The sequence below is a fragment of the Protomyctophum bolini genome (assembly GCF_963924005.1).
Source record: "Protomyctophum bolini genome assembly, chromosome: 18".
Lineage (NCBI taxonomy): Eukaryota > Metazoa > Chordata > Actinopteri > Myctophiformes > Myctophidae > Protomyctophum > Protomyctophum bolini.
The window spans coordinates 17,092,905-17,115,414 of NC_137879.1; the positions used below are offsets into that span (position 1 = coordinate 17,092,905).

General features: G+C 43.2%; 1 protein-coding gene across 2 annotated transcripts; it reads left to right on the forward strand.

The window, feature by feature from the left end:
* Positions 1-390: 390 nt before the first annotated feature.
* Positions 391-21,112, forward strand: mtr (5-methyltetrahydrofolate-homocysteine methyltransferase). Of its 2 annotated transcripts, XM_080789166.1 has the most exons (33): positions 391-562; positions 2,922-3,133; positions 5,555-5,644; positions 6,033-6,102; positions 6,609-6,701; positions 6,809-6,915; positions 7,063-7,122; positions 7,237-7,331; positions 7,751-7,851; positions 8,133-8,194; positions 9,390-9,457; positions 9,551-9,630; positions 9,861-9,973; positions 10,051-10,191; positions 10,732-10,917; positions 11,612-11,791; positions 12,269-12,385; positions 13,239-13,379; positions 13,631-13,720; positions 14,140-14,292; positions 14,694-14,801; positions 14,968-15,068; positions 15,178-15,245; positions 16,208-16,328; positions 16,473-16,554; positions 16,928-17,026; positions 17,576-17,651; positions 17,776-17,931; positions 18,395-18,597; positions 19,207-19,407; positions 19,609-19,804; positions 20,347-20,459; positions 20,649-21,112. In XM_080789166.1, exons 2-33 carry the CDS (start codon positions 2,924-2,926, stop codon positions 20,736-20,738), a joined length of 3,771 nt encoding a protein of 1,256 aa, XP_080645292.1. In that variant the 5' UTR covers positions 391-562; positions 2,922-2,923; the 3' UTR covers positions 20,739-21,112. The 2 variants fall into 2 exon arrangements, with proteins under 2 accessions (XP_080645292.1, XP_080645293.1); XM_080789167.1 differs by lacking the exon at positions 14,694-14,801.
* The last annotated feature ends 1,398 nt before the right edge of the window (positions 21,113-22,510 follow it).

Sequence of the window (22,510 nt, forward strand, 5' to 3'; positions counted from 1 at the left end):
CAGCCCCCCAGTCAAAAAACACAAAAAGGACAGCTGGAGCCTTATGAATTGAATACAAAAGTAATATCAACATCTTAATACGGTCCAATACTTAGTTAGGGAGGGGGTGGAATTCTGACAGACAGTTAGGCCTACTGCTGTCAAAATATGACCCCCCCCAGGTCCCCCAGTCAAAAAACTGTTACTCGTGACACTCTTGCTTTCTAAGGTGTGAACTACAGCACCCAGCATCCAACACCCTAGACCAACCCACCCATTGGGCACCCACGAGTCACGTTACTAGTGGTGACCATTGATTCAATCAACCGCCAGCGCATGCGCACTTTGAGCAGTCGCACCACGGTTGTAGAATAGAGTTGTAGAAGCATCAAAACCCCGGGGTGGAAAAGTTCAGTTACCGCAGTTCACACGCAAGTTAAAAACATTTCTCTTCTCAACTGGGCAAGATTGATCTTCAGGCCCTGGAACAGAGTGGGCGTGAAATCGACTGACGGATACTTTTGCACGAAATGCCCCCAACAGCCCACGACCTTAGCTCACGACGAATACTCATCACAAACAGGTAAAATAATTATTAACTCTGTCATTAGCCTCTAGCCTGTTAGCTTTCTAGCTAAACTTTTGTTTACTTTATGCAAGTCTGGCTGTCACTGTCAATCTGACCATATTGCTCACCCATGCAGCAGACCCACAGCCACGTATAATATGCATTTTATAATGCACTTGCACATTACATTTGAATAAATCTCAAAGTGCTTCAATATACATTTGCATAAAACATCACACAAAAATATCTAGAAATCAAAACATTAAACATATGAGAACATAAAGCCTAGAGTTAGAGGTAGAACCTCTAGGGATCGAGACTTGGACCAGAGCTGTAGAGTAGACGGACTATTGTATTGCACATAAGTGTAGCCATTGACCCATTGACATAGCTGCTTAAAGGACCACGTCACCACTTTTCAACCTATCTTCATATAGGCTAATTGGTCCTCACTAATGTTCATGATAAAATACCACAATTGTTTTCTACTCACTCAGTCTGTGTCTCATAGGAGGGCTGCGGGCAGTTCAGAAACCCATCCACCTGCAGTGACATCATCGTTAGGCAGATTTTGTTTTAACTTAAGAAAAAAATTATATATTTAGATTTATATTATCGTGAGAACGATGGCTTCCATTATCGCTTTGCAACTTTTCAGGAATAGAAACCCTGCAGTTTCTATTTGTATGGATTCCCCATTGATGATGTCACTGGTGGACGGGTTCTTCACACAGCCCAACCAACACATGATCATGAACAAGTGTTTCATGTTGAACAAGTGAGGAGCAATTTTATGAAGTTTGTTTTTACGTCCAGAGACTCCTGTCCAGGACAGGCTTCAGACACGCCTCCTCAGATCTGAAGTCTGAACCCATTTGATTTGGCGTTGGGAACCCGTTGAGACCGCATGCCCTTTTTGACGTCAACCCCATGCAGAGTTCGAACCCACAAACTTCCGTATGAAAGGCATATGCTTATGCTCTAAGCGCTACACTAGGGTGGCCCTTAGCCCTACAAGCAGAACCCAATGCTACTGAAGTTTCTGACATTTTTGTGACCCAGATAGCATTGGGTCCTATTCCACCTCCACCCTGCCACCGGGTACGCACACATAAATAAACGTAAATACCTTCGGATACGTCCTTCTGCGCTCTTTGACGGCTTTTATTTAGTTTGAGGGCTTCTGAATGTGTTAACTATAAGTACCTATAAATACCGCTGCGAATATCTTCTGTGGCGCGGAAGCCGTTAAGTATTTTTAATCTATGTTTGACCGATTTGGTCGCTTTGATTCTTCTTTTCCTTCCTTGTTTATTGACACCTCATTGTACCGCCTATCTGGCTAGCTAGTGGCGCTATAGCTATGACAGCGCAGATCAGAGGCAGGAACGTAGCCGGCACAAGCCAACCCCGCAGCGGGAGGCGGTACAATTGGATGTCAATAAACAAGGCAGGAAGAGAGGAATCAAAGCTTCCAAATCGGTCGAACAAAAAAACTGTACTTAATGGCTTCCGCGACACAAGAGAATTTGCAGCGGTATGTATAGGTACTTATAGTTGACAGATTCAGAATAACTCAAACGAAAAGAAGCCGTCAAACGGCGCAGACATGACGTTAACGACGATATTTATGTCCGCGTTCTATCATTTCAATACGTAAACACAGTAACGCACAGGGACCCTACGCAAAGCGACATCCAAATTTCAGAAAAGCTTTACGGAGGGTTCCGAGAGGGGCTAGGTGGCCCTCAGGAGTGGTGAAGTGGTCCTTTAACACTACAACAGAGCTCTCTGTAATATTGTAATATAAATGTTTGCCCTCAACAACCTTGACAAAGTGTTTATGATAAGTTAATTTCCACTGACTTAACCTGAAGTACATTCCTACCCTTGGGTTACTGAATAATTATTTCTTATTATTTCTATTCTATTTTTGTACTTGGTTCTCAACGGGCCTGAAAAGTAAGGCCGGCCCTAAAACGTCTTGTTGGGCCGGGTCTGGTTTGGGTAGAGTCTGTGAACTCTACTCAGAGTAAAAGTCAGTCCAAGTCAGCACCATCTTCATAATAGATATTAAATACACAAACGGACAGAACAGAACAAACGGAAGAATAAAAAATAATCATGGAGGCCGAGATTAGCATACATTTTAGGCCCGATTTTTGGGCCGGTTCGGGCAGAGTTTGAGTTTTTCTTAATTTCACTATATATTTCACTCATAACTAACTGACATCACCAGACTAATACGTTTCAAAGATACCACATAGCATTGCATCATACATTGTAATGTATAGTATTGACCGGTGAGTTTAATTGCATTATACATTACGCCATTACCACCTGTCATTGATCTTTAATCATATTATCTCCCCAGGAATGCGCTGTCCCCTGGAGATGGAGCTGCGATCGGTGCTCCGGAAAAGGATCATGGTCCTGGATGGAGGCATGGGCACTATGATCCAGCAGCACAAGCTGGAAGAGGACCACTTTAGGGGGAAAGAGTTCAAAGACCACCCTCACCTGCTGAAGGGAAACAATGATGTCCTGAGCATCACCCAGCCGGATATCATTTACCACATACACAAGGTACTGAGATAATATAAGAACTCTTGTGCCAAAGCCAGCACAGCATCTTAAGATACAGTTACATGGCAAGACAAGTATTGTAGATGCAGCGGGATTAATAGACATCACCCTAAAAAGGAAACGCCATCACTAATAAATAAAATATCCAACACTGAACACATATGTGCCATTCTACCGAATTGGTTCAGGGGCACTGGGATTTTCCATTCAGTGCCAAATATACTACTCAGTGATCTGAGGACAACTTGTTGTGTATTGAGACTAATGTACAAGCTAACTTGACCAAGCTATATTTGTCTCACAAGTAAAGCAACCTCTCTTGATATGTAATACCCACAGCAGTCCAGTCTTCCAGGGATTGGTACACTGTACTCGCATGACTGATTAATGGTGGGTCCAAATCCTTCATCATGCAAAACCACAAGAGGGCACAGGACCCGGGCAACCTGATAGCCATGTTGTTGGAGAGCATAGTGTAGCACGTGTCGTGTGTGGAGCCCTAGTCCAGGGGTTCTCAACCTGGGGGTCGTGACTCCTCGGGGGAGTTGCCAAATTATTTTGGGGGGGTCCCCAGATTATTTAAAAAGAATAAAGGAAAATGGTATTGGGGGTGGGGAGGGGCCGGGGCAGGGCAGGGTCGCGAGACATGGCCAAATCATTTCCGGCGTCCACAGCCAAATGCGTTGAGAACCCCTGCCCTAGCCAACAAATCGTAATTCGTGTCTCTGTCCATAGTTGCTGTCCATCAATTAAATGTTTCACACGGAGTGCAGTCACAGTGCCTGAGTCGGTAGTATCCCACCGACTAAGGCCAGAAACACCACAAAAGGCTCTGGTCAGGTCGGAAAAGGCTTTGGCCATGGCACAACTTAGCCAATTAATTGCCATGGCAACCCCGGCCTAAGGTTGATGGGCGTGCCCATATATGGCTGGCCATAATGTATACTGATAACATCAGGGATCTCCATACAGTATATGGACATAAAAGGGACATGGGCAATTGGGCAGACAGATTTAGAGATCCCCACAATAATAATATATATATATATATATATATATATTGGCCATATTCCAAAGTCCTGATAACGGTTGATTTTGTATATTTAATGCAGTGATAATGGACGAATCCGCTGGTCGGTGCCCAACGGGCACTAGTATGAAGAATGTAAGACATAGTACCACAGAAATATGAGTGGTGATTGAAAGGCCTCTCCGACAAACATGACATTTGAGTTATGTGCATTTAATGTCTCCACCAGGCCGAAGGCATGGGGGGAGAGTATTTTTTAGCACTCCATCCGTGTGTGAGTCCGTGTGTGTGTGTGTGTGTGTGTGTCCGTCCGTCTGTTAACACAATCAGTCCCGGGATTCCTTCAAAATAGGAGCTCTGGGGTCACCCATAAACATACATATTTACCCAAATTATCCCCTCATTTTACCCCTGGGAATCGTTTGCAAACTTTAGTCCAGAATAATGGTCTTGTTAGTCAGGTGTGAGAACCCACTAGAGCAGGGGTTCCCAAACTTTTTTGGACCAGGTACCCCTTTTGGGGTAGATATTTTTCCAGGTACCCCCTCATCCTCGCAACACGGATAACAAATAAATGTAGACGTTTAAATGTAGACGTCTAAATGTAGACATCTAAATGTATACAGACGTCTAAATGTAGACGTCTAAATGTAGACGCTAAATGTGTACGTCTAAATGTAGACGTCTAAATGTAGACGTCTAAATGTGTACGTCTTCTCTTATGGGGGTCCCTGGCATATCTTTTCAAATGGCGGTCCACGGGCTAAGTAGTGTCAATTTGGGGGTCCTTGACATGAAAAAGTTTGGGAACCACTGCTTTAAACACTTTAGCACTTTATGAACATGAACAAAATAGATGGGTCCCCCCTGGAACTCCCTCAGGTACCCCTGGGGGTCCCCGGACCCCACTTTGGGAACCACTGCACTAGAGGCCACCCATAAATAACCTCACAATGAGGGATATAATTATAATGGTTTATCAGTGTATGTTAGTTTGTTTTACAGTAGACGGTGCTGACACAACTACCAATTATTTTCCTAATGATTATGTTATAGATTACTTTTTCAATTAATCAAATAATGAAGTACTTTTTTAAATGAGTTATATCAAAAAATAAAGATTATCGATTACAATTTTTTGATTAAATAAAAATTATTAACTGTTGGGGTACAGGGCTACAGGCATAAGTTCTGACATTAACAGTCCGACAGTCATTAGTCCGACACCCTACCCCTAACCTAACCGTAATCACGATGCAATGCATGTCGGACCAACGGGTGATTTGCGCATGTCACACTTGTGGTGTGTCGGATAAGTGTGCGCATGCCAACTGTTGCACCCCAAGAGGAAAACCCTGTTCATTCCTTCATTCCTCTGTGCTTGTCCACAGGAGTACCTGCTTGCCGGTGCGGACATTATAGAGACGAACACATTTAGTAGCACCAGCATCGCTCAGGCTGACTATGGACTGGAGCACATGGTAAGAACTATGTTACTGTACTGTCACACATATCAATCATTGACTCCATCAGTCACAAACCACAACTGCTCTTTAGGCATTCATAAATGTGCTGTTTTGAGTTTTGACTCATCAATGTCTTCTCATTAGGTGTTAGTATATTATTAGATAATTTTAAGATCAATTTGGTTTGCCAAGTATGAAAATTCAACATAGTGTCTCATTATATGCTCGTCTCTACCAAGGCCTTGTACAGACTTGTGCTGGCTGGCAAATGGCAATAAAACAATAATTTCAAAATGACAATTTACGTTCCAATTCTGAAGAGTGCAAATGTTTTCTGTATTTCTGTAAGTAATTGTCTGTTTTTGATGTTGAATTGCGCTGTGTCTCTCTCTGTGACTTGCAGGCATATCGCCTCAACCGGACATCAGCAGAACTTGCCAGGCGAGCAGCCGATGATGTCAGCAAAAAGACAGGTCAGCTGGGTTTTGGGGCTGGACAGCTTTGATGATAACATGGGTCAATCGCAGTTTGCTGATAATATATATAGAACAAAATCTATCAGAGTGCTTTGGATTGATGGATAATTCCGGATTTCCCATTCTCCTGCCTGTCAGGAGATTTCTCTCTTATCAGTGTAATGATTCAAGGGTGACCATCTAAACCACCTTTGGGGTTGTGGGTGAGGATCCATTGAGTCGCAGGCATATGCCAACACACAGTGATGCGTTACACATACATTCTGAAGTTTATTACACACACAGAGGAATATATACAGTAGGACAGTGGATCTATGACGTCCCCAGTAGATTATGGAAACCATGATAACAGAATGAGCAGGAACACGCATGCATCTCATATCATATTGTACGTCAGTCCCTCTGATGCAGTAGTCATATTGTCATACAGTCATCATGTCATGGTTATCAATATGCTTATGCTGAGTCAACAACCAGTAACACGTAGCCTGTTTCATCACCAGGCTGTAAACGCTACGTGGCGGGGGCATTGGGTCCCACCAACAAAACGCTCTCGGTGTCGCCCTCTGTGGATAGACCCGACTACAGGAACACCAGTAAGAGGATAATCTTTTCTCCCACAGAACATTTATACAAAAGCCACGCTAACAAGTGCTCATGCATATAAAGTATATTAATTGTAACGCATGCATGTCCTCACCAGCATTTAATGAGCTGGCCGAGGCCTACACGGAGCAAGCCAGAGGCTTATTAGACGGAGGAGCAGACATTCTAATGGTGGAGACCATCTTTGACACTGCCAATGCTAAGGTATCTCCCTCACCCCACTGCTTTATCCCACTAAAATGTGTCTATAGCTCATCTATGGGCACAAGCCCAATACGGATTTTAATTTAATGTTCAACATCCATAATGATCAACATATGAATATTGTTTGTCCTTTGTTTTATCTTACAGGCAGCCTTGTTTGCCATCAGCAAGCTTTTTGAAAAGAACTACGAGCCAAGACCAATATTTGTATGTATAATGTTATGTACTGTATATACCGCATATCTCTACTGAAAGGGCAGAAACCAACTAACTCCAAAATGTGGTTGCTCATTGTGATGTCTTGTTGATGTGTTGTTCCAGATCTCAGGCACTATTGTGGACAGAAGTGGACGTACTCTTTCGGGGCAGACGGGGGAGGCTTTTGTCGTCAGTGTATCCCATGCTAAGCCACTATGGTGAGTTTCATCAGGAGGCATTATGTTCCATTGTTACATAGTGTAGTATAAGTATAATTACATATTTTTGCTTATCGGGTGTGATCGGTACATCCCATACATATTTGAACACTATTTTTACTGCTACTGGTTTAGCCTGACACAGCTCTGTAGCGCATGTTTTGTTAATGATGATTATCTGTTCTTTTCCACTTTACCTGTGCACAAACTAGATAGATTGATGTATTTTCAAATAAAATAATATACTTCCTTGTATAGTGTGTCTGAAATGCATTTTACCGGTGGTCTTGTAATGTTAAGTATTCTGTTGTAAATGTCCTGTTAGTTTTACTCTTTACCAAAGGGTTTTTGTGACATCTGCTTCAGTGTATTGATAAGTCAGAGCCGTAACAGTTTGGTATTGTATGTCTTTGTTTCAGTATTGGTCTGAACTGTGCACTGGGGGCGACCGAGATGAGGCCCTTTATTGAGGCCATTGGGAAGAGCACCACAGCTCTCATTATCTGTTATCCTAATGCAGGTAAACCCTTAATGCCTGTCTTTCAGAAAGATTAGTACCAGACTACTTTTTTATTTGCTGATTGTAAACCTCAGCTGGGCCTTTGCATTCATTTACCATAGCAACACTGTACAGTGCAAACGTGCAGTGTCCCTGAACAATAAATTCAAAGTATGTCTTGATTTATTTATTTATTTATTGAAAGTATGTCTATGATTTCCGATCACTTGATCAGATCGGGACGACCCTACTTAAGTACTGGCCTGGTGATGAGATTGAGATTCCTTCGTTGTTTGTCTTAGGCCTCCCAAACACGTTCGGAGAGTATGACGAGACCCCAGATGTGACGGCATCCCATCTGAGGGTATGTGTGTGTGGAGCATGGAACACGTATACTGATACATGCACAATAGACATTATTTCACCTCTGTCAGATGAAATGTGTACAAATGTGCATCTGTATTGGTATAGTCTTTTCATCTATTCAGTCCATTCCTTGTAATCCCCTTATCGATTATTATTATTATTATTATTATTATCGAGCGATTCTAAATCGATCCCACTATGGATCCTTTTCTATTATTTGTAGTCGTTGGAAAATTGGTGCTAAACTGGGGCACTCTCACTTTCATTTAATTGCATGTTTCATGTTACATATTCCTTGTTTTTACCAGTAGTTACTAGTTGGCATGCAATTCAGCAGAGGTCAAAAGCCTTTTTAGTGATCTGATTTAAATTAAATGAGACATGACGTCACATCAAGAGAATTTCTTAGCCAAAACCTTATTGATTGCAGATTCTCAATTAAATAACTTAAAGGACAACTTTAGTTTTTTTCAACCAAGGTTCATGTTTTAGGTTGTCATTAGAGAAACTAAAAGGTGAGTGTTCATTTTCTTTCATTTGCTGCTTTCTTTCGTTTTAGGGATTTTAGCAGTTTTTGACAGGGGGGCAGGGGCATTCGAGCATGGGGCTAAATATGTATTTTTTAACACAATTTTATGGTGATTTATTTTTTTATGGTTTACTATAGTCCTAATAAACGCCAGGAAATTACATCTGGCCACAAAAGATCACAGGATCTATTGAATGTGACAAACTGACATATTGAGCCTATACACACACTATAAGCCTTCCCCCAGTAAGCTACCTTCACATTCAGTAGATCCTGTGATCTTCTTTGGCCAGATGTAATTTCCTGACGTTTATTAGGACTATAGTAAACCATCAAAAAAGAAATCACCATAAAACTGTGTTAAAAAATACATATTTAGCCCCATGCTCGAATGCCCCCGCCCCCCCTGTCAAAAACAGCTAAATTCCCTAAAACGAAAGAAAGCAGCAAATGAAAAAAGATTAACACTCATCTTTTACTTTATCTAATAACAAACTAAAACATGAACCTTGGTTGAAAAAAACTAAAGTTGTCCTTTAAGAATGGATCCTCATCCCACATATCAACATATTGATGATAACCTTCCTGTAGGCTGAACCCTAGTTGACATTCTTCTGGAGCAACTGTTGGGCTGATTTGTCTTAATTTATCTGTTGATCTGTAGGAGTTTGCAATGGATGGTCTTGTGAATATAGTGGGAGGCTGCTGTGGCACCACGCCAGCTCACATCAGGTCATTAGTGTTATTATTTGTCTGTATTATTGTAATTACTGTCTTTATTATTATTACACATGGTCCATGTATATAACCTTTGTTTCTTTTCAGGGCCTTGGCTGAGGCAGTTAAGCAGTGCCAGCCTAGAATTCCCCCTGCTGACATTTTTGGGGACTACATGCTGCTAGCAGGTATCAGTGTCTGTGGTCCATTTTTAGCTTTAGTTTTTAGCCATTTAGGACAGCATAATTATATACCGGTAATCATGGGTTGTTTGCTAGTGTATTTACTATGGAAACGGTGCCTACACACACGCTGTATATGTAAAGTCTGAGCCATTTGAGAGTCAAATTTCCTTTTTTTAAACCTGTTCAGCATCGGTGTGCTTACAATAATTTAATTTAATCTTCCTGATTATTAGGGCTGGAGCCGTTCAGGATCGGGCCCTACACTAACTTCGTCAACATCGGAGAGCGCTGTAACGTGGCGGGGTCGCGGAAGTTCGCCAAACTGATAATGGCAGGAGACTACGAGGTGAGTCCGATTTCTCTGTCGTTTTAATGTTTCTGTGTAGCCTAAGCAGAGATTAGCTAACCTCCTCTCCTCACCAGGAGGCATTGAGTATAGCCAAGGCCCAGGTGGAGATGGGAGCCCAGGTTTTAGACATTAACATGGATGAAGGGATGCTGGATGGTCCCACAGCCATGGCTCGCTTTTGTAACTACATCGGCTCTGAACCTGACATAGCCAAGGTGAGGCATTTCACCTGTTGAAGGAACATTTTATTGGATTTTTCAATTTTCAGCTTCTTTGGAATATTAGACAATTGAGCTTAGGGGTGCAACAGCTAATCAAATTGATCGATTACCGGGTATACAAATATTCCATAATTTAATATAATCAAATGGTGACAGATACCTATTTTGGGCATGACACTACTAAATAAAAATATAGAAATAGTGAAAATTTCAAATGTTTAGTATAAAATCGATCGATTTGTTTAAAAAAATGCGATTATTTGATTAATCAAAAGGTAATGGATCGGCCTGGGCCGTGGCTCAGTGGTCCAGGCACCTTGGCTGGTAACCCAGTCTGGCAGTGTGCCGCGGGTTCGACTCCCGATCCCGACGGCCTTTACTGCATGTCATCCCCCCATCTCTCTCCCCATTTCAGCCTACTGTCTGTCCCTCCATAAAAAAAATAAAAATAAAGGCGAAAGCCAAAGAATAAAAAATAAAAAGGGTAATGGTTCGAATGCTGGCTCTGTTGTCTTGTGGTGGACTCCTCTCCAGGTTCCTCTGTGCATCGACTCCTCCAACTTCTCTGTGATTGAGGCGGGGCTGCAGTGCAGCCAGGGGAAGTGTATTGTTAACAGCATCAGCTTGAAGGAAGGTGAAGAGGAGTTTCTGAACAGGGCTAAAACTGTGAGGCGCTACGGGGCCGCTGTGGTGGTCATGGCCTTTGACGAAGAGGGACAGGTCAGTAGAGCACACACGGGTACAGATGGAATGGATAAGTGCACAATGCACACCAGGTTCAGGGAAGTTAAATCTTACATTTGAGTTTTACATTCCCACTGAAAGGAGTGCAGAATTAGTCTCGTCATGTCCAGGGGGTGTACATGTGCATCATGGCCGGGGAATATATTTGTACTAGAAGCACACATGCGTGTGGCTGCGGCGTGCTCACGTCTAATGCCACACAACCGTGTTGTTGTTTTTCCGTGAATATCGTGTGTCCGAGTGAGACACACGAAGCATACAGTACATTTTGAACGAAGGCAGACAGCGATCTGTCTTTAGCCACTGACTGTTTTTTTTCTGTGCTCACCGCAATCATCGCTCCATCGCATCACAGAAAGGGAAACTGCAGCCACAAAGCTGGGTTGAAAACGCAGAGGTGAAGTCAGTGACGTATCACGGCCACAAAGCAGTCGTAAACGGCACTTCTGCATACAAAGTGTGCTCTTCTCAACTGTAACTCCTGAACTATGGACCACAAGCCTATTTACTATGGCATTTCCTCTAGTGCCAATTTCCAATATACAATATAGCTCAATATCATAGCCATGAAACGTGGAGCTGCATGGGCTCTCTAGTTGTGTCATAACATTCACACACACAATGTTGCAATGCACACGCAAGCTCTCTTCTTTTTTCCAATATTTTGCAGGCAACAGACACAGAACATAAGGTCCAGATCTGTACTCGAGCCTACAACCTGCTGGTGGACAAAGTGGGGTTTGACCCCAACGACATCATCTTTGACCCCAACATCCTCACCATCGGCACGGGCATGGAAGAACACAGTGATTATGCCATCAACTTCATCCGTGCCACCAGGCTTATTAAGGTAGTGTCTAGTGTGCACTGCACACGTCGTACACATTACATTACACGCACCTAGTGAACCATGTGTGTTTGATTAGTGATAGATTGTGATTGATATCATCGAAGAAGTATAGAGATTGTGTGAGCTAGAAACATGAATGATCCCTGTCATGATCGGATGACGAAGACTGGATGGTAGTCCTCTGTAGTAGTAGTCTCAATCTTTTAGCGGAATTGGACAACAAACTCGGCTGTACAGAGCGATGCAAACTCATTGCACACATAGCCAGGTGACGTTCGAGCCAGTCAGCATACTGCCTATTCCGATTATAACCTGTTATGCAAATGAGGGCTCTCCATTGGCTATTTTGCTAAATCGACCGGCAGGTGCCCTCAAATTCCACGGCACACGTGTGTGTGTGTGTGTGTGTGAGTGTGTGTGTCACTGAATGTGTGTGTGACACTGTGACTGTGTGTGTGACACTGTGACTGTGTGCAGGAGACCTTACCGGGAGCCAGAGTAAGTGGTGGTCTGTCCAACCTGTCATTCTCCTTCAGAGGGATGGAGGCCATCAGAGAAGCCATGCATGGAGCATTTTTATACCACGCTATCAAGGTACATGCACTATCACATGCATGTACAGTACACACAGCACTAACATGCATACATCATACAAGTACAGCCACCACCTAGAATTAGAGCTGGAGTCAAACATACACCAGTAAGACAAGACGCCTGAGGCGAGAAACCGTGTGTGATGTTACGAGACCTGGGCACCATATATGGGGCTTTCCCCATGTATGGGGATTTTGAATGATACACTGACTGACTGACGGGAAATGCATGATTCCATAGTTAACTGTGACCTTTATGAGACTGTCACAATATGATCATTATATTTGCATTCCCAGCTTAATATTGATCACAGTCAAGGATCTCCATATATGGTCATAACAGGGATTACTAGTCTCTGACAGCAGCAACTCTGGCATTCCCTGGCCAGACGACGGCACCGCTGGTGTTGGGACAAACAATTGTGCAATCCTCGATGTTGCGTAACAGTGACATGTCATCGAACATCTCCCTCCTCTGTTTAGCCGAAAATCTTAAAACGTTAATAACTCGCAATCTACATCATCCTGTCTAAAACATCCTGTGTTAGACGGCCCTCCGCTGTCCAGTCGCTAGTCTCGTTAGATTTATGGTGTCAAAAACGCAAGGTTTCATAGTTAACTGCGACCTTTGGTCGCAATAATGGAGAAAGGCAACCTTCAAACATGTATACTAGTACTACTATATTACTTTTGAAGGAAGGAAGGCATGCACCGAGAGTATGGTTGATTCTCTCTTTCTCAAATTCAAATAAATATTTTTTTTTGCAGTACAATCCAAATTGCATTACAAGAAAAGAGAGGGAGGAAAAAAACTAAATCTGTATATAAAGATATGTTCTCACCTTTGCCCCCAGGATGGCATGGACATGGGCATAGTGAATGCAGGGAACCTACCGGTGTATGATGACATTGATAAAGAACTGCTGCTCATGTGTGAGAACCTCATCTGGAACAGAGATGTTGACGCTACTGAGAAACTGCTGGTCTATGCACAGGTACGCACACACGCACACACGGTTGTAAAACACTGTACTGTACAACCACTGCCTTATATATCTCATTGTACAGCGAATAGAGTTTTGCCGCCCTCGGAGTACAGACACCCTACCTGAGGCGACAGCACGAGCTGGAATCACCGACCAGGCAGGGACCAGGGGCCTCCCACTCCGAGTCCCCTGTAAAGTCTGGAAAAAGTGTGGCATTTTAAAATTCCAAATGTGTAGGAACCCTGTGTTGTTGTCTACAGAACCATGCCAGAGGAGGGACGAAGGTGGTTCAGACAGACGAGTGGAGAGAGGGGACAGTGGAAGAGAGACTGGAGTATGCTCTCATCAAAGTAAGACAACCCGTCAACCAACCACACAGCTTGTGCTTAGCACTCGTGAAGCAGGAGTGCCTGTCTGTCTGTTTGCCTTTAAAAACATTATTTGAGATTTTCCGCATTTCTGTCATGTCTTCATTCATACCCTCTTTTATATAGCCGATTTGTTAGATTGTAGCAACCTCCTAGTGGATCAAACCTAAAATGCAGAAACTAGAAACTGGTCTGCATTTGTGATGGGGGGGAAAAACAAAGTGTGGCAAAAGAGATCATCCACTCGGGGGTATGAAGTTGCACAACTTTTAGTTTTCAAGATGTTTGGGACCAAAGTGTTGGATGGAGGCGCACACACACACACACACACACACACACACACACACACACACACACACACACACACACACACACATCCTCATCTGTTCATGTGTGTTCAGGGTATAGAGAAGTTCGTGGTGGGGGATACAGAAGAGTGTCGATCTCAGGTGGACCGTTACCCACGGCCCCTCCACATCATCGAGGGTCCGCTGATGAATGGCATGAAAGTGGTTGGAGATCTGTTTGGAACTGGCAAGATGTTCCTCCCACAGGTACACACTCAAGTTGTACAAATTAGTTTTACCATAGCACACAGCTTAGTCAGTCAATATGAGATAGACATTTTCACTGAATGTTTGCCTATTTTCACAATATAACCAATATGTGGTTAAATGTATAAATGTCTGTGTCTGTGTGTGTACAGTATTGGTGTCCTTCTGGCTTTGCAATGTAAAAAACGGATGTTTCCCTGTCCAATACTCTGAAAATGGTTTCAGTTGCTGTCATTTTCCAAAAGCCATGAAATTATTTCTGAAACGCCTGTATACAGGACAGAGAATGAGTTTTCGCTAACTCCTTCTAATAATAATTGTATACATTGTGTCTCACATGCAATCATGCATGCATTATGATGAATGTGCATTTGCACTTGTGTCACATGTGTCTTACGCAGGTGATCAAGTCGGCTCGTGTGATGAAGAAGGCTGTGGGCTATCTGATCCCCTTCATGGAGAAGGAGAGAGTGCAGAGGATGGAGGCCTCAGGGGTGATAGAGGAAATTGTTAGTCGGCAGCAAGTTATGCTATTGATCAACAGATCCGAATGGAATACGCTGATAGTCGGTGTCAGCTAGAGCCTAGGTGATACTTAAATGCTTCTGCCAGCAATGAGGCACCATTGTCCCACGGAATATAAATCAGGCATTATATTCTGTCTGCCTGCTACAGGATCCATATCGGGGCACCATTGTCTTGGCGACAGTGAAAGGAGACGTCCACGACATCGGAAAGAACATTGTAGGCGTGGTACTGGGCTGCAACAACTTCAGGTAAAGAACTTAACCTGTATGATAGACCTGTGTGTTCCACCATGTCTTTCAGAGCGATAGATGTGGGCGTTCCGTTTATTTCAGAGTGATAGATCTGGGTGTCTTTCAGGGTGATAGATCTGGGTGTAATGGTACCGTGTGATAAGATACTGAGAGCAGCCATAGAGCACAAAGCCGGTAAGTTCATACAACTTTTTCAATTCCGTTCATTGTCTTTGTCATTGAAGGTGCAATGAAGGCTTTGAAATTGTTTTCTGTGGCAATTACTTAATGAATATTGTGATAATGATATGAATTAATACATTAATGAATACACACAAACAAAGACACAACTGTTTAGACATGTTTCGTTTGCAGTACATAAATCCTGTGTTAATTTGATTCTTGAGAGACAAGGCCATGTTCAGACTGGCAACCTGAATCCAATTTTGGCCTATCCAGATTGGTTTTGTCAAGTCTGTCAACAGCAAAAAAAAACATACACCAGTAAGACAAGACGCCTGAGGCGAGAAACCGTGTGTGATGTTACGAGACCTGGGCACCATATATGGGGCTTTCCCCATGTATGGGGATTTTGAATGATACACTGACTGACTGACGGGAAATGCATGATTCCATAGTTAACTGTGACCTTTATGAGACTGTCACAATATGATCATTATATTTGCATTCCCAGCTTAATATTGATCACAGTCAAGGATCTCCATATATGGTCATAACGGGGATTACTAGACAGACACATGGAAATTGATTTGAACCACATTCCTCGATTGAAATGCGATTCAACTCTGATTTCTAAACACAAGTTGTGTCTCAGTCTGGACACTTGGACAGCAAAATGTGATTTGTATAGGGTACAGGTCATTAGTCCGACACCTTACCCCAAACCCTAACCTAACCCTAAGCAACGGGTGATTCGCATATGTCAGACTTTTGGTGTGTCGGATAATCATGCGCACCCCATTTGTATGTCGTTGACAGTGTCGCTCAACACTGACTGAAAATAGCTAGTCTGCGAGCTCACAACATGTTGCACCATGTCGTGTTGAGAGCGTCACTCACGCGCACGGCCATTAGAAACTGGAAAAGTAATTTGGCTAAAGAGAAGTTCTCTGTGCTCATGTGACGTGTTCCTCCAGACATTATTGGTCTCTCTGGTCTCATCACCCCCTCTCTGGAAGAGATGATCTATGTAGCCAAAGAGATGGAGAGACTAGGCGTGAAGACTCCACTGCTTATAGGGGGAGCCACCACATCCAAGTAAGTCTTCAATTCACACATACACTCGCGTTCATTCAGTCATGAATATATTTGCAACTTGTCATATCATGACATAGTATGATGCATACCATACAGTACTTAACAGTGTTTGTGTTGTATTGTCCTTGGTCTTGTGTTGTGTAGAACCCACACAGCGGTGAAGATTGCCCCTCGCTACAGTTCCCCTGCCGTTCATGTTCTGGATGCCTCCAGAAGTGTAGTGGTGGTAAGCTGAAGTCATCACATTTGAAAATAATACATTAAATAACTTAAATAGACTGATTGAGCTCGTTTCCATCACCTGTGAACTGGTTTCAGATCCACATGACAAACTATTAAATAGTTTGTTTTAGTTCTTAGTTTTGTTCACCTACTGCCTGGCCACATACACAATTTATCCACATTTAGCTAGAGATTATATACATTTTGAGGCCATTCGTATGTATCGCCCCCCCTCTATTAATGTTGCACGACTGAATGTAATGCGAGTATTGATACCATCCGCTCTCTTACTTCACTGTTAACCGCTGTATTGTAGTTCTGCTACTGAGCACCATTGTGTCTGTCTGTTCCTTGCCACTACTGCATGTATTTACCAGTGCGCCCAGCTCCTGGACGAGAATGTGAGGGACGAGTACTTTGAGGAGGTGACTGAAGAGTATGAAGACATTAGACATGAGCATTATGATTCACTAAAGGTATGGAAGATGGCTGGCAGCTCGCTCTTTATGACAGACTTAGAATAAAGCTGCCAAGGAGCCTGAAGGTTGAATTTATTATTTATAGTATGTACAAATTGCGCCTTAACACGATGACGAGAGTTGTGACATCACTGATGAATCCTATTTGAGGTGGTTAAATGAAGTGTATAAAGAAAGCAGACAAGGGCATTACTTCTGACATCTAAGAAGTGTGCATGAATTTTAGGTCTACCTGTGAGGGATCAACATGCTGTACTTGACCCATTGTCAGCCTTCTGATTGGTCCTTTGCTGGTTCCGCCTCCTTCTTGGTTGTTGTTGCCGAGCTCGAAAATCATTTGAAAAATATCCAGTTTTTTTTATGAAGATCCACAGTAACTAACCAAGTTTAAAATAAGAATTTAATACATTAAATATCAATATGAGGTAACTGGAAAATGGTAGTGGACGGTTGTCTTTAGTGTTATGATCTGTTATCAGATTAGTACGCTGACAAAAACGTAGCGCAGAAACGCCAATACGATTCTTCCCTATTTGTCCCCTTCAGAATCGTCGGTACCTGTCCCTGTCCCAGGCCAGAGAGAAGGGTCTGCACATAGACTGGCTCTCACTACCCAGACCAGGTACATGTTTCTTCCTAAAATGTCCCTTTAGGATCTCCATAGAAAGCTAATCCTATTACATTTGACAGATTGCAGCTTTAACACTCTGGATATTACTGTGTGTGTGTGTCTCTCTCTTTTTCAGTACGTCCTCAGTTCCTGGATACCCATGTGTTCAAGTCATATGACCTGCGTAGTCTGGTGGACTTCATCGACTGGAAGCCATTCTTTGACGTGTGGCAGCTGAGGGGAAAGTACCCCAACAGAGGATACCCCAAGATTTTCAAGGACAAGACAGTTGGTATGTGGACAGTGTTCTCTCCCTATTGTCACTAGTGTGGATTCTGGGGAGACATCAAATTCCCCTTTTGGGTCTCAAGCTAAAATGGTTGGGAACCACTGCTCCGAACTTATTTCTGTCCTTAGTGGATCTAAATAGATGTTTTTCTCTCTCTGTCTCTCCTTGGGTAGAATGTGGTGCAGGTTTCATTTCAGAGTTAAAGGGCAGTTGATTCATGTTAACTTTGATATTTTTGCCAGCGTTTTTGTTCATTTTGTACAATGTGATGCAAAATGTAGGTGTACAGCACAACGGATTTCAAGGTGTAATCGGACCTTCCGTTGCCATCTTTAGAAACATTTGATCCCTGCTGTAGATGATGGAACACATTCTTACGCTACACACTAAAATAAAAACCTGTATGCAACTAATATTCCAAGAAGTCATTATGATGGAAACGTCTTTTTTCTTTTTAATGGTGCAGGTGCGGAGGCCAGGAAAGTGTTTGACGATGCCCAGCGGCTGCTCAACTGTTTGATTGACAGCCGAGGTCTCCAGGGGCGGGGCTTGGTGGGGTTCTGGCCTGCTCAGAGTGCCGGCGACGACATACATGTTTATGCTAATGATGTTGTAGCGCCACACAGTGACACTGAGCCCATAGCCACATTCTATGGCCTACGGCAACAGGTGAGCTTATATGAAGCCTACTGTATGTGTACAAAGTTACAAACACATTTTAACTGCAGGGATATGATGAAACTAATAATATATCTACGATATTAATCCCTGTATACTATAACATTGTATTGAAAATGTTTGCCTATAGAGCGTCGCAGTCCCACCCCCTTTCAGAACAACGAGTGGCCCAGGAAATGATTCTCCATTCATTTTCTCCATAGGCTTTTCAAAAAGTATTTATATAAAGACGGTTACGCCGCGGACAAAGCCAACTCGGATCGTGACAAATCATGACAAACAATATTTTGTGCCGATCAAATGAATTGAAAGAAGAAAATAAAGGCAGGATACAACACTATTTGTTTTTCTTCTTACTAATTATTTGATCGGCCCAAAACATTGTAATTATTGTCATGATTTGTCACGATCCGAGTTGGCTTTGTCCGCGGCGTAACCGTCTTTAAATAAATACTTTTTGAAAAGCCTATGGAGAATAATTTCCTGGGCCACTCATCGTTCTGAAAGGGACTGCGGCGCTCTATAATGAAAGTGGTTAACGCACCTCCATTTGACAAAGGTGGTTACTGTGTGTGTGTGTGTGTGTGTGTGTGTGTGCAGGCAGAAAAGGACAGTGCCAGCTCGGAACCCTACATGTGTCTGTCTGATTTTGTGGCTCCCAGAGACAGTGGCGTGTCGGACTATATGGGCCTGTTCGCTGTGGGCATTTTGGGAGCCGAGGAGATAAGTAAGACCTTTGAAGCTCAGGGAGATGACTACAACAGCATTATGGTCAAAGCTCTGGCTGATCGCTTGGTTGAGGTATGGAACACGTTATGGGCACATTCACACAACACATTGTTTTACTAAGCAAACACCCACATTTCACAAAGCAATCAAGGGAGCATACTCTATCTATATAGATTCATGTTCCCTGAACAACTCTCTCCACTTCCATTAGTCTCTAATTCTCTATACACTCTCTTCCACTTCTGTTGTCACCCACCTTCTGTGTCTCTCCAGGCCTTTGCAGAGGAGCTCCATGCCCGCGTTCGTAGGGATCTTTGGGGCTACAGCACCGAGGAGGGACTTCTAGAAGCTGCAGACCTCCACAAACTCCGCTACCAGGGCATCCGGCCCGCTGCAGGCTACCCCAGCCAGCCTGACCACACAGAGAAGACCACCATGTGGGACCTAGCCAGCATACATGAAAAGACAGGTAGGTACACAGCCTTTCACTTAAAAGATTGAGTGCCACCACATGTAATTTCCTAAAACGCTGTATCAGCTCTGCAAAATGTCTGGCTTTGACTTTGTCCCTGCCCAATTGTAGTCTCACAAAAACACATATTTTTTGCTTAAAACAAATGTTTATTTATTTCTTCAAAGGTTAAAACATTACGGTATATTCTGATAGTAATCATTGCTCAGGGTTTGTTCAGTAGCAGGGGTCTTTCCATATCTTTAATAAACTCAGGTGGGTGGAAAAATGTCAACCAATCAGTGAAGAGTACCCATTCATAAGCTTAGATTTGATAGTGTTCTAGTTCCAATTTTGTCAGCTCATTTCTTAGTGCCATCATCACTTCCATTTCACTTGTTTAATCTGTATTCTGTGCAAATCGCCATAATTCGATTATTGATGTGATGTTCAGTTTTCCTCCTAAGACAAACAGCCAGTCATAGGAGGTTTTTTTTAAATGTTTGCTGTATGCACGCTTAGATGCATAATGGTGTGTGTGTGTGTGTGTGTTCCTACAGGTATTAGTCTAACAGAGTCTCTAGCCATGACTCCGGCTGCCTCAGTCTCTGGACTCTACTTCTCCAACCCCCAATCCTCCTATTTTGCTGTGGGAAAGATCACTAAAGAACAGGTCCCTGAACGTCTCTGCATGGCTTACTTTAGTGGTGTAACATATTGCTGGTTAACATTTTAATGATTAAGAATATAACATTTCACATCGCCATTAAAGATGGCGACGTCTTTAATGGCTACCTGTCATCATGCTTCTCTTCCGGTCTCCACCTACAACTCATGCTCCATTCTGTTCTCCTCCATCCAGGTGGAGGATTATGCAGAGCGGAAGGAGATGACTGTGTCAGAAGTGGAGAAATGGCTGGGGCCCATACTGGGATATGATGCTGACGAGTAGCCCAGAGATTCTCAGCCATTTTCATTTTAAGGAATCCCAGGTTGATTGCGTTTAATGCATTTTAAAAAAAATATTTATGTCATGGACCCCAATCTGCACTGTGACATCTTCAGTGCTTATTTAACTCTCTGAGAGTGTGCAAATAGAACCAAATGGACCTGGCCCCTGGCGGACACAATGTTGAGAAACATTGAGGCAACACCCGGACTCAACTGCAGTGCATCACTGCACTTCCATTATAAGAAGAGAGAATCACATTCCAAACCTTCCGGACGCCAAAGACATGATCTTACCATGACTGATCTACGCCTTGTCTGGGTATGCCTGTATGAAAAGGTGGAACTGCCAGAGATGACAGAAAAATCAGACCAGTCTGAAGCGAGTGGTGCAACAGCACCCCCTATTGGAACATAGACTGTACATAGGTTGGGACATAGGGACAAAGCTGTTCCTTGGAGTGGTTGCACCACTCAAAAAAACAAACAAAATAAAAAAAACACTAAGCTGAGTTCTATGTTTACTGTGAACCTGTCCTGGTACCTCAGGTTGGTTTACTGTGAACCTGTCCTGGTACTGGTAGCTCAGGTTGGTTTACTTTGAACCTGTCCTGGTAGCTCAGGTTGGTTTACTGTGAACCTGTCCTGGTACCTCAGGTTGGTTTACTGTGAGCCTGTCCTGGTACCTCAGGTTGGTTTACTGTGAACCTGTCCTGGTACCTCAGGTTGGTTTACTGTGAGCCTGTCCTGGTACCTCAGGTTGGTTTACTGTGAGCCTGTCCTGGTACCTTAGGTTGGTTTACTGTGAACCTGTCCTGGTACCTCAGGTTGATTTACTGTGAACCTGTCCTGGTACCTCAGGTTGCCTCACAATGAGCAAATGTAAGGCACAGATCCTTACTAGAGATATTACAGAGATATTTTATTATTTCTTATGCTGCTACTACAATAATACTTGTCTACTCGTGCATGTACTCGCATGCACACTTCTTTTGAACTAGTACTATTCATTTTCTTTTCTGAATTCTGCATGTTGCAGAGCAAGAGCACAAGCAATGTGAATGTGCTGTGAAACTTCAAATTGTGAATCAAATATGGATGCAGCTTGGGTGTTGAAGACATGCATTGGCTTAACCAGTAAGACGCGCAAACACGGGAAGCGAACGCAGCTGAGACCCTGCAGTTCATGTCTGTGTGTCTGTCCCGCTGTTACTGTATATGTGGACCTGGCCCCTTTTGTGCCCATATATGGAGCTGAGTGATTTGTTTGTGATTGATGCAACACACTCCATATTTGGACGTACACTCCATATTTGGACGTATAGCGGGACAGACAGATCGGTGCGTTCGCAATAATCTAAAATAAAGTGACCCTGAGACCTTTACTGCCAGCTGCCTCCTGGGTGCCATATTAGGGGCCATGTCCACAGAAATGTTAAGCAGCAGAGGGAGCACTTCAGATACTGTCCAGAGTGCACCCTATGGTTGCACCACTCAAAAGTACAGCACTGAAATATGAACCACAGCGCTAGGAAGAGGAGCGCAACAATGCATCTTGACTTCCATAGAAAAGCATGACAAAGGTCCTGGCAGCTCGAAAAAGGCCTTCTGTGGCCTCGGTCCCTTATTAGTTAGAATGAGCAGGTTTCGATTAGCTGGGAAATGTGGTGCCGGGGAATCATTTTTTTGCTTTCGCCTTTATTTTATATTTTTTATAGAGGGACAGACAGTAGGCTGACAGGAAATGGGGGAGTGACATGCAGTAAAGGCCGACGC

Bases quoted from the DNA above. Each gene is read 5' to 3' on its own strand.
- mtr (XM_080789166.1), top strand. From the start codon at position 2,924: ATGCGCTGTCCCCTGGAGATGGAGCTGCGATCGGTGCTCCGGAAAAGG. The intron at 7,852-8,132 runs GTAAACCCTTAA...TGTTTGTCTTAG, and splicing joins TATCTGTTATCCTAATGCAG to GCCTCCCAAACACGTTCGGA. The intron at 11,792-12,268 runs GTAGTGTCTAGT...GACTGTGTGCAG, and splicing joins GTGCCACCAGGCTTATTAAG to GAGACCTTACCGGGAGCCAG.